This window comes from Mesocricetus auratus, unplaced genomic scaffold (genome assembly GCF_017639785.1).
Source record: "Mesocricetus auratus isolate SY011 unplaced genomic scaffold, BCM_Maur_2.0 Super-Scaffold_100003, whole genome shotgun sequence".
NCBI classification, from domain to species: domain Eukaryota; kingdom Metazoa; phylum Chordata; class Mammalia; order Rodentia; family Cricetidae; genus Mesocricetus; species Mesocricetus auratus.
In genome coordinates this window covers 118,561,845-118,581,898 of record NW_024429188.1, presented here as the reverse complement: position 1 = coordinate 118,581,898, position 20,054 = coordinate 118,561,845, and the positions used below count along the sequence as shown (strand labels likewise).

The following is a 20,054-nucleotide window of genomic DNA, read 5'->3' as shown; positions in this document are numbered from 1 at the left end:
TTACATTTGGCAACATTTTATTGCTGGCTAGGTTTACATGCCTGCACCCTAATACTAAACTTAGATTAATGGCCATTTCTCTTCACAGTGAAGGGTCACTGATGACATTAAAGTAGAGAAATGATTAATTTTATTTTATGTGAACGACAATGCATCATAGAGCTTACTCTGTTTCTTGTTTTACTTTCAATTAAATATGTTTGCTCTACAGTTTATAGATATCTTTGATCAGATTAAAGAAGTTATAGTTCTTTTATAAAGACTTTTCATGTATTTTAATAAGGTGATGCTGCATTACTGCTCCATTTCTCAGAAAATTTTCAAATCGAAGGTATCAGGAACAAATCAAATATAGTACACTAACAAAAAATGCACAGTGTACCTACCTAATATAGGCAAGATAAGAGCTGCTGTCATACCTTTAACACACAGCAAACCTGTTCCCAAGATTGTACTAGGCCTATCAAGAAAAGCTGTGAACAGCAACATTATAGACACAAAAGGACATTCATTCTTGGGTAGTCCTTACCCAAGAAAAAGGTTTTAGGCAAGTAAATTTGTTTTGACTTTAGGACACTGGCTGTGCCTTGAACTACTGCTATTTCAGACAAGAATTGAAACTCTGCAGTTACCAGCCTGCTTCTCTGGCAGTGGCCTGGCTGCTCAGGCTGCAACTGGTGGGAGTTATATTCCCACAGGCACCAGTTTTTGTTTTTGTTTTTGTTTTATGCTGTTAAACATAGCTTTAACTACACCTCTACTGTTCTCTTTACAAATAAGTCTCAAGATTCACCACTGGGGTGAAAACCTGGTAGCTCAAAGAGAAAAACTCATCTCATGGTCCTCCCCCTTTCCCATAGCCCCAGCAGCTTTACCAAAGGCCAGGCTGGTCCTAAGAACTCCAGGCAGGACACTATTCACTGCCCGCTAACACCCATTAAAGCCTGCCCAACAACTCCAGACTGAAACCCTCCTGGGATGCATATTGTGGTCTATAACTTCAGAAGAAGATTTAGGCTTTACCAGAGGCTGAACATTCCAATGCAGCTGAAGAACAAGAAAACAAATGAAAAAATAACTTTATGGAGATGATAGAGGTCCTTAAAGAGGAAATGGGAAAAATCCCTTAAAGAATTTGAGGAAAAGACAAACAAACATTGGAGGAAATCAATGAATTCCTTAAAGAATGCCAAGAAATCCAAGAAGAAACAAACAGGTGAATGAAATGGCTTGAGACATGAAAAATGGAAATAGAAGCAATAAAGAAAACACAAACTGAGGAAATTCTGGAAATGAAAAATCTGGGTAAATTAATAGGAACTACAGATGCAAGCATCATCAACAGAATACAAGAAATGGGAAAGAGAATCTCAGGCATTGAAGATAAGGTAGAGAAAATAAATTCATCAGTCAAAGAAAATGCTAAATCTAAAAAATTCCTGACACAAAATATCCAGGAAATCTGGGACTGTATGAAAAGACCAAATCTAAGAATAATAAGAATAGAAGAGCTACTCCCACCCCCGCTCAGGGCAGAGGACAAAAGTGAGCTCCGGGCCCCCATCATGGTCCCAACTTCCTCCTGCTTGCCCTCTCTCAGATCTCCTGGCCTGGGAACTGCAGCCAGGTTAACTCACCCCCAGAGGACCAAGCGACAAGGAGCCTGCTGAGAGAGTCCATCTACTCCCACTCCCATTCATAACTGACAGCAGAGGCCAGAGAGTATTGGACTTGCTTATACCCACCGAAAGGGAACCCTGGTCCCCTACCCACCAGAAGTGGAAGAGGCCCTATCTGCACCCACATGAAAAAGGGATGGGAAGGAGACAAAACGAAAACACACTCAGCAATAGAAAAACAAAAATGACACCACCACAGTCTAGAGACCCTACACCAGCAAGACCTGAACACCCCAATGCAGAAGAAGCAGAAGAGAATGACCTCAAAAACAACTTCATGAAAATGGTAGAGGCCCTCAAAGAGGATATGAGAAAACCCCTCAAAGAGATGGGAAAAAACCAAAAATGCAAGAAATGGAAGAAAAAACAAACCAAAAAATGCAAGAAAGGGAGGAAAAGACAAAGTAAAAATTGCAAGAAAAAATTCAAACAGTGCAAGGGTTGAAAGCTAAAATAGAGACAATAAAAAAACACAGTATGAAGGAATGCTGGAAATAGAAAAGCTGGGCAAATGGTCAGGTACTGCAGAATCAAGCATAACCAACAGAATACAAGAGATGGAAGAGAGAATCTCAGGTGTTGAAAATACACTAGGAGAAACAGACGCATCAACCAAAGAAAATCTTAAGTCCAACAAATCCCTAACACAAAATATCCAGGAGCTGGGCAGTGGTGGCACATGCCTTTAATGCCAGCACCCGGGAAGCAGAGGCAGGCGGATCTCTGTGAGTTCGAGGTCGGGCTGGACCGACAGCCTCAAAAACAATACAGAGAAACCCTGTCTCGTAAAAACCAAAATAAAAATTCAGGAAATATGGGACACCATGAAAAGACCAAACCTAAGAATAATAGGTATAGAAGAAGGTAAAGAAAACCACCTCAAAGGGGCAGAAAACATATTCAACAAAATCATTGAAGAAAACTTTTTCAACCTAAAGAAAGACATGCCAATGAAAGTACAAGAAGCTTACAGAACACCAAATACAGTGGGCCACAAAAAATCCCCTCAACACATAATAATCAAGACCCCAAACATGCAGATTAAAGAAAGAATATTAAGAACAGCTAAGGAAAAAGGCCAAGTAACATACAAAGGCAAACCTATCAGAATCACCCATGACTTCTCCATGGAAACTATGAAAGCCAGAAGGTCCTGGATAGATATTCTACCAACACTAAGAGACCATGGATGCCATCCCAGACTAGTATACCAAGCAAAGCTTTCAATCACTATAGATGGAGAAAACAAGATATTCCATGACAAAACTAGATTCAAGCAATACGTATCCACTAACCCAGCCCTACAGAAAGTTCTGGAAGGAAAACTCCAATCCAAGGAAGTTAGCTACAGCCACAAAAACATAGGCAATAGATAATCCCACTTTACCAACAGACAAAAGACAAAAGGGATGGAAATCTACATGCAATTCCACCACCACCAACCATTCCAAATCAAAGAAGAATGAGCAATCAATGGTCATTAATATCCCTGAATATTAATGGTCTTAACTCTCTCATAAAAAGGCACAGTCTAATAGAATGGATTTGAAGACAGAAGCCATTCTTCTGCTGTATACAAGAAACACACCTCAGCTTCAAAAACAGAGGTTACCTAAGAGATAAGGGTTGGGAAAAGATTTTCCAATCAAATGGACCCAAGAAACAAGCAGAGCTACCAATCCTAATATCTAACAAATTAGACCTTAAACTTAAATCAAACAAAAGAGATGAAGGAGGTCATTTCATACTCATCACATGAGAAATCTACCAAGATGAAGTTTCAATTCTAAACATCTATGCCCCAAATACAAAGGCATCCACGTTCGTAAAAGAAACATTACTAAAACTCAAACCACACATAGAACCTCACACACTTATAGTAGGAGACTTCAACACCCCACTCTCACCACTAGACAGGACTACCAGACAGAAACTTAACAAAAAAACAAAAGAACTAATAGAAGTTATAACCCAATTAAGTTTAACAAACATCTATAGAACATTCCATCCAAACACAAAAGAATATACCTTCTCAGCGCCACACGGAACCTTCTCAAAAATCGACCACAGGGCCGGGCATTGGTGGCACATGCCTTTAATCCCAGCACCTGGGAGGCAGAGGCAGGCAGATCCCTGTGAGTTCAAGGCCAGCCTGGTCTACAGAGCCAGTTGCAGGATAGCCTCCAAAACAATACAAAGAAACCCTGTCTCGAAAAAAACAAAATAAAACAAAAAAAAATCGACCACAAACTTGGCAACATTGCAAACCTCAACAGGTACAAACAATTGCAATAACTCCATATATCTTATCAGACCACTATACTTTAAAGTTACAATTCGGAGGGGAGGGAGAGGGAACTGGGATTGACATGTAAAACAAGCTATTTAAAATTAAAATAAAAAATGATAAAAAAATAATGTTACAATTCAACAACAACACAAATTGCAGAAACCTACAAAATCAAGGAAATTGAATAATGCACAATTGTACCACTCCTGGGTCAAAGAAGTAATAACAAAAGAAATTAAAGACTTCCTAGAATTCAATGAGAATGAAGACACAACATACACAAACCTATGGGACACTTTGAAAGCAGTGCTAAGAGGAAAGCTCATAGCACTAAGTACCCACATGAATAAACTGGAGAATAGTTACACTAGAGAATTAACAGTTTAACTGAAAGTTCTAGAACAAAAAGAAGCAAACTCACCCCGGAGCAGTAGACGGCAGGTAATAATCAAAATGAGGGCTGAATTCAATAAAGTAGAAACAAAAAATCAATGCAACGAAGAGTTGGTTCTTTGAGAAAATCAACAAGACAGACAAACCTTTATCCAAACTTACCAAATGGCAGAGTGTGAACATGCAAATTAACAAAATCAGAAATGAAAAGGGAGACATAACAACGGACACTGAGGAAAACCAGATAATCACCAGGACATACTTTAAAAACCTGTACTCAATAAAATTTGAAAATTTAAAGGAAATGAACAATTTTCTGGATCGATATCACTTGCCAAAATTAATTCAAGAACAGATAAGCAATTTAAATAGACCTATAACCCCTAAGGAAATAGAAACAGTCATCAAAAGTTTCCCAACCAAAAAAAGTTCAGGTCCAGAGGACCTCAGTGCAGAATTCTACCAGAAATTCAAAGATCAGCTTATACCAATTCTCCTCAAAGTATTCCACCCAATAGAAGCAGAAGGGTCTTTGCCAAACTCTTTTAACTCTTCAATAACCTTGATAACCAAACCACACAAAGACACAACTAAGAAAGAGAACTTCAGACCAATATCCCTCATGAACATTGATGCAAAAATACTCAATAAAATACTGGCAAATCGAATCCAAGAACACATCAGAGAATCACCCACAATGATCAAGTAGGTTTCATCCCAGGGATGCAGGGATGGATCAACATACGAAAATCTATCAATGTAATCCACCATATAAACAAGCTGAGAAACAAAAGTCACATGATCATATCACTAGATACTGAAAAAGCCTTTGACAAAATCCACTACCCCTTCATGATAAAGGTCTTGGAGAGATCTGGGATAACAGGAACAAACCAAACATAATAAAAGCTATATACAGCAAACCTACAGCCAACATCAAACTAAATGGACAGGAACTCAACATGATTCCTCTAAAATCAGGAACAAGACAAGGCTGTCCACTGTCTCCATACCTCTTCAAAATTGTACTTGAAGTTCTTGCTAGAGAAATAAGACAACAAAAAGAGATCAAGAGGATACAAATTGGAAATGAAGAGGTCAAACATTTACTATTTACAAAGGTGATCCCAACACTTGGGATCACAAGCCTTTAATCCCAGCACTAAGGAGGTAGAGACAGGAAGGGATATGGCTGGGCAGAGAGAGGACTATAAGGTGGGAGGAGACAGGAGTCATGGCAGTCTGAGGAATCACAGTGACAAATGCAGTCTAGCAGTCTGAGGCAGCAGTCTATAGCAGGCAGTCTGAGGGAGCAGTCTGAGGAGCAGTCATTCTGAGGATGCAGTATGGAAATAGAATCACCCATTTGGTCTGAGCATTGGTAGAGTAAGGACTCTATAGTGGCTGGCCGATTTGCTTCTCTGAACTTTCAGCTTTCACTCCCTGATAGATAACTCTGAGCTTTTATTATTAATACCAATTAGAATACATGCTACACCTAAGGACACCTGATTTTTGAAAAAGAGGTCAAGATTGTACAATCGAAAAAAAGAAAGCATCCTCAACAAATGTTGCTGATCTAACTGGATGTCAGCATGTAGAAGGCAAATTGGTCCATATTTATCACCCTGCACAAAACTTAAGTCCAAGTAGATCCAAGAACTTAACATAAATTCAGTTACACTGAACCTGATAAAAGAGAAAGTGGAAAATAGCCTTGAATGCATTGACACAGGAAACAACTTCCTGAATACAACACCAATAGCACAGACACTAAGATCAACAATTATTAAATGGAACCTCATAAACCAAAAAGTTTCTGTATAGCAAAGAATACTGTCAATAGTACAAAACAGCAGTCTACAGAGAGGGAAAAGACCTTCACCAACCCCATATCTGACAGAAGGCTGATTTGCTAAGTATATAAAGAACTCAATAAACAGACATCAAAAAAGTAAATAATCCAAGCCGGGCAGTGGTGGCGCACGCCTTTAATGCCAGCACTCGGGAGGCAGAGGCAGGCAGACCTCTGTGAGTTCGAGGCCAGGCTGGACCGACAGCCTCAAAAACAATACAGAGAAACCCTGTCTCATAAAACCAAAAAATAGAGGCATTTAATCCCTCTGTACTTAAAAAAGTAAATAATCCAATTTTAAAATGGGGTATCAATCTAAACAGAATTCTCAACAGAAGAATCTCAAATGATCAAGAAGCCCTTCAAAAAATGTTCAACATTCTTAGCCATCAGGGAAATGCAAATCAAAATGACTCTGAGATTCCATCTTACACCTGTCAGAACTGCTAAGATCAAAAATACAAATGACAGGTTATTCTGGAGAGCAAGAGAATACCCCACATTGCTGGTGAAAGTGCAAACTTGTACAGTCACTTTGGAAATTAGTATGGTGGTGATGAGGGATGTCCTTCCATATATATGTTTCTTTTATTGGTTGGTGAATAAAACACTGATTGCCCAGTAGACAGGCAAGAAGTATAGGCAGGGCTACGAAATGAGGGAGAATATTGGGGAGAGGACACAGAGAGAAGCCAGCAGGGAGAGATGCCAACCATGTAGCAGCTGAAGGAGTAACATGCTGGAGCATTCTCTGGTAAGATAATGCCATGTAGAAATACATAGATTAATAGTTATGGGTTAATAATTAAGAGAGAGCTAGCCAGTAAGAAGCCTAAGTCATCTGCCAACATTTTAATAATTTATATAAGTCTCTGTGTGTTTATTTAGGGGTAAAGTCGCTGTGGAACTGGGTGAAACAGAAACTCCGGCTACATGGTGGTTTATCAGAGAACTGGGAATCATTCTACCTCAAGACCCAGCTACATCACTCTTGGGAATATACCCAAAGGATGTTTAATCATATGACAAGGCCACTTGCTCAACTATGTTCATAGCACTTTTATTCATAACAGCCAGAACCTGGAAACAATTTAGATGCTCTTCAACCAAGAAATAGATAAAGAAAATATGCTACATTTACACAATGTACATTTTCACAACAGAGGATTGCCTCACTGTTAAAAACAGTGACATTATGAAATTTGAAGACAAATAGATGGAACTAGAAAAAAATCATCCTGAGTAAAGTAACTCAGACCTGAAAGACAAACGTGATATGTACTCACTCATAAGCAGATATTAGCTGTAAAATAAAAGATAACTACAATCCACAGACCCAGAGAGGCTAGGTAACAAGGAAGGTCCAGGGATGGGGGAGGGCACATAGATCTCCCTGGGAAGGGGAAATAGAAGAGATCTTGTGGAGTGGACTGTGGTGGGTAGAAATGGGAACATTAGGGATCGGGTTGGGAGGGGAAGAGAACTGAAAGAGATGACTGGAAAGGGGGCACATTTCAGGCTGAGGTGGAAACCTGGTTCAAGGGAAGTGCCCAGGAATCTACAACGGTGAGAACTGCTAAGACTCCTAGCAATAGTGGATACAAAGCCTGAACTTGCAAGCTCCTGTGAACAGGCAAGCCTTCTAGTGGAGGAATTGAGACACCAACCCAGCCACACAATTTTTGATTTACAGCCTGTCCTGCGTATGGGATGTGCTGGGGTAAGGGTGGTAGAGACTATGGAAGTGGCCAACCGATAACTGACCCTGTATGAGAGCCATGCCATAAGAGTGAGCCCACTCCTGACACTGCCTGGAGGGCCAGGACCCAGAGACTAGATGGCCTAGAGTCCTAGGATAGAACCAAATATGATTGGAGAAAAAAGTCAGTGTAATGATCCCTAACCATATTCTACTATACTCATAGGTTGGTGACTACCCCAATTGTCATGGAAACAGATGCAGAGATCCACAACCAAACATTAGGCTGAGCTCGGGGAATCCTGCTGAAGACAGGGAGGATTGTACAAGCCAGAAGGGTCAAGGACATCACAAGAAAATCCACAGAAACAACTAACTTGGGTTCATAGGAGCTCACATAGCCTGAACCAACAACCTCTGACGTAAGCCTTCTACATATGTGTGGCAGCTGTGTATAGCTTGGTCTACTTGTGTGACTCTTAACAATGGGAACAGGGCTGGCTTTTGGGATCCTACTCCTCATACTGGGTTGCCTTGGCCAGCCATAATACAAGGAGAGGTGCTTAGTCTTATTGCCATGTATTGTTGATACCCACGAGAGGCCTGCCCCTTTCTGAGCAGAAACAGGAGGAGTGGTTTTGGGGGAGAGTGGTTGGGGGAAGGGAATAGGAGGAGAGGAGGGAGGAAACTGCAGTTAGGATGTAAAATAAATAAATTTAATTAAAAATATAAACTAAAAGAAAACATCCAAGAGAAAATGTCTTCCTTAGGACATGAAAGGGTCATGTATGAGATATAACAGGACTGTACGTATGCTGTAACCTCTGTGAACATTTGTCTGAATTTTCACCTGCAAGTAAATGGAACAATTGGGCTAGGTCAGTAGGGGATGTTTAGGTTTTGTGGTACATATGGCAGGGTCTCTGGGGTTGAGGGAAGTAAAGATAATCAATTAACTAATTAATTAATTAAAGTAATTAAAACATGATGAACAAAGAAGGAAAGAAAGAAACCTGGGGTGATCAAGATTAATGGCACTCTCAAGCCCACATCTTGGGCCTTGATTTGGCCCACCCTAACATCTACCCCATCTAGGACCTGCTGGAGCTCATGAAGGGACAGGTCCTGTGGAACATGAATAATACCTGCAAGATATTCATGTCTCTCGGTGGCCAAGGAATATCTCAGATGAGTTTCAGTGAGGATTCAGTGATGATGGTGTACCAGAAACATGAGACCTGGAACCAGACCAATGACTCATTGCAATGAACATTTTCAAGTAAAGCTGATTGGATAAAAGGGTGTACTTAGTAACACACAAGGCTCCTAGTGCCACCAGCATGAATGAGGAGGTGTGGGAGAGGCAGGAATGATGGAGAATCCAAGAGGTTTTTTGTTGTTTTGTTTTTATTCTTGTTTTTGTTTATTTGCTTGTTTGCTTACTTTGTTTTGCTTTGGTTTGATTTTTTTAAAATTTTGTTTTGAGGGGCTCTGTAGGGATGAGGGGAGACTATAGGAGTTAAGTGGAATTGGGTTACGTGATGTGAAATTCCCAAAGATTCAATAAAGAAATTATGTTTGAGAAATTAATGGAGCTTTAACTGAGTTCATTTTTATGGTTCTCTAGGCCCTCAACAATCAGCATACTTCAGAATGTGCCAGACAGACCTGATAAAACAATATACCACAGACTTGATTTGTTAAATACTACCAGTCCCTTTCCCTCTGGTTCCAAGCACACTCTCTAGAGTACTACAGGCAAGGAAAACTTACCTATTGGGAAGAATTCCTAACACTTTTCCAGGATAGAATTCTGACTAGTCCAAAAAGGGCCTTTATTTTAAGGGTTGTGGGAAACTAGACACTGCAACTTTATTTAGTATCAATAGCGTTTATTTGGAACAAATTCAGCTCCAGGAACTGGACATTTTGAAAGCAGGAGGAATTCCACCAATTCCTTCAATTTGTAGCAGCTTGGCCAGTGTTCAGCTGTTGGTGGGGCCAATCCCAAGACTCCATCTGGCATCATAGTGGCAGGTCCTGGAGTAGTTGGGGTACTAGTTGGCACAGGAGCAGTGGGCATGGTGCCTCTATTATTTATGGCCATAACACCTCCCATAGTCATTTGGTCCATTCATATCTCTTATTCTCTCACATCAGGGAAGGTTCCCTTGAATCCTTCCTGTTGTCACTGCATCATTTCTTCTTGTTGCCACCACATTTCTTCCTCAAAGTGCCTGTGCTCAAGTTCCTGCCTGAGCTCTAACTGCTTTTGTTTCTGAACCTCTTGGTTATGCAGTTCCTCCATTCTCTGAAACTTTTCTCGACACCTTATCAAATCCTGCCTTATTAGCATAACCTGGTGTTCATGGTGTGCTGCCTCCATCTCCATCTGCAACTTCTTAGGAGCCTCCCTGATGTTTGGGTGCATTTGATCCTGCTGTTGTTTCTCCATCTCAATGAGTGTCTTCCAGGGGGTGACACTGGCTGTGCAAACCTGGGTGGCTGTTTTCGCTCCATGTGAAATTGCTGGGGCGTTTTGTTTGTTTGGTTGGTTGGTTTTTTTTTATAACTAGCTTTTCTGCAAGTCCCTCTTCATCATCTAACTAACTACTCCACAGGCTCCACAATCACAGGCTGAGGAAATGTGGTTAGCAAGAATGAACCTTAGAAATACCTTGCCCAGCCTAGACACAGGGGTGTGGGGGTGGAGAGGTGTGCCTTGATTTTGCCTCAAGGAGATGATGGGACAGACTTAGTAGACTTCCTAGGTAAGGTCTTACCCTCTCTGAGGAGCAGATGGGAGGTGGGAGGAGTGGGAGGAGCGGAGGAGAAAAGGGAGGGAGAACTGCATTGGAATGTAAAAAAATAAATAGAAAAAATAGTTGGAGGAAACAAAAAAGAATGAGCCTTCACTGAATCTGTCCAGACGTTACTGAGCAGCTGGCTTCCCTGAAAACTCAACAGTGCTTTTCCCTGCGGGCCTTCCTCAGTCAACCACAATGACCACGGCCCTCTCTTTCCACCTGGCCAAACACAGAAAAGGTTTCTTCCAGCAGTTCCTTGGATATGTACTGAGGAAGGTCGTGAACTGTAAAGGATGCACTAAGACAGGCAAAGCGCATGCACAGTTGCTTTCCACAGAGTGGCATATTGTCCGGCTACACTCTGGCAATTTCCACTAAGGAGTCATATTTCCAAGCAAATAAAGGCAAAGCCTTTATCCTTAAGAGCGAAAACTTCACCTGCTTTCCCATAGTTCTCAGAAAGTTTGTTTCTTCCTCAGTGACATCAAGGGAAGATTGCCCACAAAAACACAGCTATGCTGGGTGAAGTTCTCTCCTGGTTTCCTAAAATTCTTCAGGTCAATAGTTAAGCCTTCATTCTGCCTGGTGTTCTGTTCATTTGCAGGTATTGGTGGGTTGCTGCTGTTGCTGCTGGTGGTGATGGTGATGTTGATGATACTCCCATGGAGTATGGTTCTGCTTCTCCAAGTTCAAGGTTTTATTGCTCTGCATTTTTGCACCCTTGACTTCGATTTGAACAAAGCAAAGTGTCTGTCTCCCAGTCCTCTCTAACCTTAAGGTTCCGAGCTCTAGTTATAGTTCTTCATGGTGTTTTTAAAATCATAAGTAGGTGTTGAATTTTATCAAATGCTTGTAACTCAGCTGAGAATCCTGTAATTTTCCCATTGTGGTAAAAACAACAACAAAATCAACAAACAAAACATACAAACAAAAGCATTCACTTGGATGATCCTGTCCCAAACTCAGCTATTATCCTTGTTTTCTTCTTTCTTTCCATCTGACATCCAATACTTTGGCTTAATTTTGAACATACATCCTAAATACCACAACACATCATAATTCAACTGCTACTGTCCTAGCAGGACCCCCCTTCCAGCTTTATCCTAGCATCTGAAGCAAAAGAACAACAGCTTATCTATTTCAAAGTCTTTATTTCTATGTAAAAATTTAAGTTCTACTTACTTGTATGTTTAGTATGACCCTTAACAGGATTCTAGTTTGTTTCCTTGTTCAGTACTAAAACGGTGCCTAGCAAATAAATGAATGGAGATGGGAGCCAAATTTGAATCTTGTTGAGCACAAGTTTATCACAAGGAGCATTGCATGATGACTGATATCAGGATAAGGTTGCTTTGACACTCCTGCCTGATATCCTATTACCTAAACCTTCCCTCATGCTCTTAAATTGAGATTGCTGGGTCCCAGGTCCCAAGTTACATCTTCAAAGCAGTGCTCCTTCCTTTGGGCTCACTGCCTTTTATACATATTTTCACCTAAGTGTTTCATCCAACATTGACAGATCTATATGGGCTTGGCTCGTGCCACCTTCCCACCATAGAAGTCTGCAAAGACCAGGGTTTGATATGTTGAGGTTAGTGCTGGCCCTAAGAGTGTGACACCTGGAAATTAAGTGGAGTAATACAATGCGTAGGCCCCTTAAAACACCTCCCTTTACTTAGAACAATGCCAGGCTTCTCAGCAGGCAACTTTGCTGCTTCTACTGAAAATGATGATACTAAGAAAGTGCTAGTGCAGTCAAATGCTTATTGCAGCTTATAAGATGCTGTTGTGGATAGAGGGTCAACCGCTCAGCAGGGCGGCGCTAATAGGCGCCAAGAGCCTAGGCTTTCTTAAGCGGCAGCATTCACAAGGGTTCCATTAATTCTTAGCATTCAAATGCTGCCCACAAAACCAGTCCCACTGTGCCCTAGCCGCCTCTTTTTCCCAAATGACAGTTTACCGCTACCAATCCGCAGCTGAATGGGATCCGCCCCCTTTTCCCTGGCCTAAAGAGACAGGAACTCCTGCCAATTGGAGGCGTCATTGCTAAGGCTCCACCACAGCCTGGGTGCCAGAGCCAATGGAGGGTAGGCTTGAAGCGCCAGAGGAGAGGCGCGGGTGCGCAGGTGCAGCAGCGCGCAGGCTGGCCGGGAGGGCGGGGCGCGACGTCGGCCGTGCGGGGTCCCGGCATCGGTTGCGCGCGCGCTCCCTCCTCTCGGAGAGAGGGCTGTGGTAAAAGCCGTTCGGAAAATGGCCGCCGCCGCCACCGCCGCCGCCGCCACCACCGCTGCGCCGAGTGGAGGAGGAGGAGGCGAGGAGGAGAGACTGTGAGTGGGACCGCCAAGGCCGCGGGCGGGGACCCTTGCCGGGGGGCGGGGGGTAGGGGCGGGACGTGGCGCGGGAGGGGCCCGCGGGGTCGGGCGACAAGGCTGGCAGATGGCGTCCCTCCTCTCTACCCTCCCCCCCCCTTTACCGCCGATGGTGGCTTTCTCCTCCACTCGTCACCCGCAGTCGCGAGCGACCTTCCTCAGCGCGATCTCCCTGGAACCACCTTCGAATGACGCCCTCCCGCTGCCCGCCCCTTCTATGTGCATCCTGGGCCTTGGCCGTGCGGTCGCCCTTGTCTGGGCTTCATGAGTTGGGGCTGCGCGTGCTCCTGCCCTTCTTGGGGCTTTGGGCCGTGGCAACGTCGCGCGCCCGCGGCCCTGGCCTCTCCCTGGATCGCGCTGTCCCCTCTCCCTTGCGCGCCCCCTCTCCCGTTACTCGCTCCCCCCCCCCAGCACACACATACTGGCGCGCGTGCGCAGTCCACCCCCCTGTTGGGAGAGTGCGCCACAAGGGCTCCTGAGCGCTTATCCCCTTTTCTGGGCTTTGCTTCCCCTTCCTCTTCACCCATTCCATGACTTTTTGCCCCCACTGCAAGCGAGTCGGTCTTCCAACTCCATTCCCCATTTGGCAGGAACAAGTAGGTGGGGGGTTATTGTCCACCCACATAAAGGACTAGACATTATGTTCTGGGTCTCACAACTCATCATAAAAGATGGTTATAGTTCTCATCAGGAACCGTGGGCAGGGGACTGTGCGTTCCTCAGCACCTGAAGCTCTTCCGTGAGACCATGCCCTCAGGGTGCTCTGGTTCTTTGGGGGTGCTGTGCTGTGGCTTCGGAATATGAGCGTCTTCCCACCCCACCCCCATCCCTGCTTCGACAGCGATCATCCAGTTACATAAGTGGAATGGGACATTGTATGTAACGGGCTTTCTTCGTTCTGGAGCGCTCAAGATCGCCAGTACCAGATGGGGCAAGTTCATCGCATCGCTGTGACTCCTGTCGATTATCTCTGAAAGTTTCTAGTTTGGTTGTGGCCAAATCACCTAAAATAAAACATAAGTGACTTTTATATGGCAATGTTTCCTAGGTTTTTGCACTGAAGGTTTAAAATCATTATGTAGTCTAAAAAATTGCTCGCACAAGAAAGACCCTATATGACATTGCTAAGTATGGACCCCTGAAGGGCAAAACTTGCTAGGGAGTAACTGTGCTAGTTCTTTATGTGTCCGGGTATGGGTTGATTACAGCAAAAATGGGCCCCACCACAAAGTTGATATTCCTGACTCATGGTCAGGCAGATAGGTACTTCTGGTTATTTTTCCAGGAACACAAATGGGCTCTGTTGAGCCATTTGCATGTTGTCTCCAGTGTTTGGAATCACTACCCCAAACAGTGAGACAGACAATAAGATCAAATACAGGGTCATTGATACTGATCATGAAACATAATGCACTAATTTATAATGCTAGTTGGCTGAGATGTTGTAGGACTTTCACGAGTTCTAGGTATTTTATTATACTATATAGATGAAGCCAATTTGGGCCTTGGTAGTAAAATTGTACTAATAGGTAGTTATAGCTGTAGAGAATTTTTGGGTTTGTACTTGGAATTGTCATGTGAATCTAAGCAGTTTCAATTAATAGCATGATTAAGCTGACCTTTTGGGTCCTTTTAAATATGACAAATCTCTGTAAAAAGATAAGGTCTGGATTGTTTAGGTCTTTGGAGAATTGCCATCAAGGATTTGGAAAAATACACTTTTATTTATGGGCTTTTGGTTTTTTGTTTGTTGGTTTTAACTTTAAATCATATTCAGAAAGCCTAGGAAACACTTGCTTTTATTTTTTACTTGGGTATGTCAGAACCTTAAAGAATCCAAACCGTTTAGAAGATGTACAAATGGTCTAAAATGAGTTGGTGCACATGACACATTCATGTCAGGACAGCTGAGTGGCTGATCAACAGAGTGCATTCACTTTCACAAACACACCGAAGCCTTGCTTGTCGAAGATTCCGAGATTTGTACATTTGAGCCTGAGCTGAGTTGGACTCATAGTTTATTTTCATATTCTGCAATGTGTTTGCTCCCTTCAAGTGCCCTTCCTGTTAGCTATTTGTTGTATTCCTAGCTCTCTAAACAGTGTAAGTAACTTCTAGAATACAGTTTCTTTTCAAAGTGACTGGTGACATCTGAAGTTAATGTGTCCTGAGAGTTGAGTTAGTGTGTCCTGAGAGTTTGAAGAAACTGTATGGCTTTCTTGCTAATATTGATCTATTGCATATTCCTATTTCCTTTCCTTTCCTTTAAAGCTCCAGTAGCAGATCTTTGTTTCACTTAGGAAGAAAGCATTATGTAGTAACAGTTGTACTCCGAGAATTTTTTTAATTTTCTTTTTTGTTGTTGTTATTGTTGTAATGGTGGTCAAACCCAGGACCTTGTGCATGCTAGGCAATCATCCCACAACTGAGCAATACCCCTAGCTTTCTACTCTTTCTTTCATGCTGTTTGAATCCTGAGGTACATCTGGGGCACCGCATAGACCACAAAGATTTTGGAAGGTTATGATCCGTTTTTGCAATCTGTGTTTTATATTTTCCAGATAGAGTTGTACCCTCTGCCTGATCTACTTCTATGAGGCCTAATCTACTGGGGGCAGGGAGGCAAAGCTATGGCGTTTGAAAGAAAAATCGACTACAGTCCCATGTGCCAGTGCCCCAACTCCACCCAAGCACTCCTGAGAAGTTTGTTTCTTTAACCTAGAATAAAGAACAGCAGTGGTAAACTTGTTAGCTTGTTTGCATGGTAAACTATGTATCCTGAACCTTTTATCTTTCCTAAAGGTGACTGTCAGTGAGAATCTTGTAACGGGCTAAGAGCATTTTATCACCAGGCTGTCTGAGTTACCTCTGGGAAACAGAGAATCATGGACAATGACATTTGTAGTAACCAATGTTATAAGCACAGTCTAGACTGGAGAATTGGGAATATGGCAAAATACCTCATTTTCATCACCTGTTCTGGAAACATCTGTGCAGACCAGGCCATGTGGCTGAGAGAAACAATCTCTTTTTGAGTAAAGAACACTAGTGTTCTTCCAAGGGAAGGGCATAGTCCTCAGTGCCCATTACAGCCTTTTGTAGTTGTCCAATCAGAACTGTACTTACTCATCATTTCAGGGAGGACCAATGTCAGTGGTTCCCTCCTTCCAAGGCTTGCTTATACAGAAGGAGTATGTGCTCTCCTGTTTTCCATAAATTTCTTCTGCTTTTCTCTTCCAAAGAACATTTTCTCTTGAAAGTTTGGTTTGTGAGTGATGGTTTAAATACTTGACTAGACCACTTTCATGGTAGATATAATGTGAGATGACTGAGTGGTAGCAAGACTCTGAGAGAAGGCAAACATGCCTATTCCCATGTTAAAGGGGGCAGTGTGACCAGAGTAAACATTGGCCTTTTTACCTTCTTCTAGGGACTCTGCTAGCATTGGATGTCTGCTCACCTAATGTAGCTCTTTGCCAGTACTGTGGATGTCTGGACTCTTGTTACTAGCCAAGCCTTAGTAAAAGTGTCCTTATCTCCCTTTCCTAAGAACCGGAGGTATTAAAACATGAGCATTTTTGTTTGATTTTCACCTAACTATACTCATTTTTAGCTTTTTTTCTGTTAAATTTTGAGTTAATTAATGATCTCAAACTTTAAGAGCTTAGAATAAAGCTTAGTTCAGTACCCAATGAAACAAGGGCTGAAGATAGATGGCTCAGTCAGTAGTAGAGTGTTTGCTTTGCATGTGCAGGGCACTGATTTCTAGTACTACAAGAAAAACAATAAAATTGCATGTACGTAAAACTGTGGTCTTGAGAACTTATGACTTTGCAGGCCCTCCTAAACAAGGTATTGGTTTGATTTTTTTGTTAGGGGTATCCGAAAAATATCAACTTTGGGATTTCAAAGTGTTCCATTACTTAATTCTATGACTTAAGGAAATTATGGGAATTAAGAGGTTTTGCTGAGTCTTAAAAGATAACTGTAGGCATCATCTAGGGAATTGGCAGTCAGCTGCCAAGGACTTGGGTTGCTGTTGCCCTTCATCTGGATTTGACCCCATGAGTGACTATAATAGTCTTAAGTTGTATAAGTTTTTCTTTTAGTCTAAAGATAAAAAGTATTATTGCTGTGAAAGCCAGGTATCTGAGATTAGCTAATATGGAGCAATTTAGGTTTTTAACAAGGAATAATGGTTATCCTGATGGCAACATCCTTATTTGAACATGTGTTCAAAAATGAGAGGCTAAAACAGGAAGATCTGAGTTTGAGAACATCTGAACTATATAACAGAATTGCCTTAAAAAGTAACAACAAGGGCTGGAGAGATGGCTCAGTGGTTAAGAAAAATGGCTCTTCTAGAAGATCTAGGTTCAATTTCTACTACCTTCATAGAGACTCACAGTGGTCTATAACTCCAGTCCCAGGGGATCTGATGGCATCTCCTGGCTTCAGCAGGCACTGCATTCAGGTGGTGCACAGACATGTGTTCAGATAAATGCTCATATATTAAAAATGCCAATAGATGAAATCTAAAAAAGTTAAGAAAAATAACAAAAAAGTTAAAAGACCCATCAACTCAATGTGTTATAGACATTGAAATTTACTGATTTGAGAGGCTTACAGTAATTGGTTAGAGATGGATTTCTATATTCTGAATAATGGCTTTGGCTCTCCTGGTGCTTTTTGTCTTTTATGTCAAGGTGAAAGACCCTTTGTGCGATGTTAGAGCAGTTCCTTGCAGCTTTGACTGCTGGAAGCAGAAGGGAAACGTGGCTTCTGAATTTGATGTGTTCTTTTTGAGGTGATGTTTTGATGTTGCATGTACTTTTGAACACACTCTATCCTTGACTTTTCCTGTATTACTTGGTAGAAGAAATACTTACCAGAAATCACCACTTTTGGAATGCATTGTAGTTTTAAAGTGTTCCCCAGAGGTGTCAAGACTTCTGATAGTGTCGATTTTGACAAGCATAAGTCTTGTTTTTATTTTAGCATTCTGTGTGTTGTGGCAATAATTTGCAGTTTATTCTTTGCTTCTAACTAGAAGAGCTGGGAAGTAACATAGTACTTTGTCTGTGTTTATCTTCAAAATGTCCCAAAAGCCTTGGGAAAAAAGTGCAGCTCAATGGGGACTTTCAACTTACGATTTTCTTTGTTTTAGGCTCCATAAAAATACAGACTCACCAGTTCCTGCTTTGATGTGACATGTGACTCCCCAGAATACACCTTGCTTCTGTAGACCAGCTCCAACAGGATTCCATGGTAGCTGGGATGTTAGGGCTCAGGTAAGTAACCTTCCTTTTTTTTTTTTTAGTATATGTCCTGGTTTGGCCATCTGTTTTTAAAACAAAACAAAAAAGGAAAAAAAAGATACTACTCTTGGACAGTATAAAAGTACCCCAAAGACAAAAAAAAATAACTGGGCCAAACTGTGCCATATAATAAAAAAAAGTCACTTCCCTGAGCCCTGAAAGGTCAGTTCAGTTTGGGTAGAATTACTTGGTAGTTACAATGTGATCTGGGGGTGGGTGTCAGATTAGAGCTGGAACTGGTGATCTGCAGCTTCAGTTCACCTTGAAGCAGGAGAGTACTTGTCCTGAGCTCTTCCCCTATGCTGCTGCTCTTACCTAGCAGTCTTCAGCATGATGCTTTCTTTGCTTTGGTTTGGGTTAAATGACTTACTGGTCAATGTTAGAAAAAAAGTGGTGTAATGCATTTTCAGATACAGGAACTGGTATGTGGTTCCCTAGAAGGGCACTCTTCTGAAAGTGTCACAGAACACTGGAGACTATGGATAATGGTGCTTGCTTGCTGTATTCCTGTGATGGAGTGCACTCAGACACATGTGTGGCTCTTGGGATTCTAGAGTAGAGTAAATGCATTTGGAAAAGCTGGACAGCCAAGTCATTGTAGACCTGACATTTATGTGACAGATCTGCTGCACTGTGGTATCATTGTGTGGTACCATTGTGTCAATTTTAGTTTGTAAGAATGGATTGTTCTGTAATTTCTCATCTTTTATCAGGCCCAAACCTCTCAAACTTTTTTCTTTTTAAATCAATGGTTATTCTGACTTTGATATTTTTGTTACCTGGATTTCTATGTGATAAAACAGATAATTCCAATTGAATTTTCTATTTTTCTACAAGAGAAAATGTTGACTGTTACACATACTACATTGTGATTGTAGCTGAGACCCCCAAGTAGCATTTTCTGTACTTCTAGTATTTATTACACTTCATAAAGCTATTGTGTACATATGCATTAACCCCCCACCAAATGCATATTTATCTGGGGGATTAAGTTTTAGGTAGAGAAGAATAGAACGAAACCAAGATCATAGTACTGTCTCCAGGTCCCAGGATTGGTTCTGCTTGTGATCCTATGACTTTAGTTGTCATTCTTCTTACTGTAATGTGCTGTGCTCAGTACCTGGCTGACTGTTCTTTGTGCTCCACATATTTATGCTGGTGGGAGTTATATGGCTAGTGCTTTGTCTCTGGAATTCTGTGGACTAAATGTCATACTAGCAAAGATGGGTGTCTTCTGGTAGATGTTGAGCTGGGAGTGGTTTGTGGTTTTTTTGTAGTATTTGTCTCAGTTTACAAATGCTTTTATAAAAAGGCAGTAATGACACTACACATGTTTCTCTAAAGAAATAAAGAAAAGATGGATAATTTTTTTAGAAAAAAATTACTACTTACAAATGAGAAAAACATAGCCATTTGAGTTCAAATGATAAAATTTGTCTTTACTTGTAAAGTGTATCATATTTTTTTCTCCTTAAAAAATGGCCCGTATGGTGGTATACAAGTTTAATCTCAGCACTTGGGAAGCAGAAGCAGGTGGATGGATCTTTGTGAGTTTGAGTCCAGCCTAGTTTACATAGCAATTTCCAGGCCAGCCAAAGCTATATATATAGCAAGACCCTGTCTCAAAAAACAAAATGATAAAAC

At 41.7% G+C, this 20,054-nt stretch overlaps 1 protein-coding gene and 1 pseudogene across 1 annotated transcript in view; one reads left to right on the top strand and one right to left on the bottom strand.

Moving 5' to 3' along the window:
• Nucleotides 1–9,798: 9,798 nt before the first annotated feature.
• On the bottom strand, nt 9,799–12,802 carry LOC101839707 (annotated as a pseudogene).
• A 101-nt stretch (nt 12,803–12,903) lies between these two features.
• Mecp2 (methyl-CpG binding protein 2) overlaps nt 12,904–20,054 on the top strand; it is a 71,346-nt gene continuing 64,195 nt past the window's right edge. Inside the window, exons 1-3 of the mRNA XM_040744786.1 lie at nt 12,904–13,050; nt 15,654–15,831; nt 18,260–18,383. Coding sequence (XP_040600720.1) covers nt 18,358–18,383 — 26 coding nt within the window. The 5' untranslated portion in view covers nt 12,904–13,050; nt 15,654–15,831; nt 18,260–18,357. The remainder of the gene's footprint in view (nt 13,051–15,653; nt 15,832–18,259; nt 18,384–20,054) is intronic.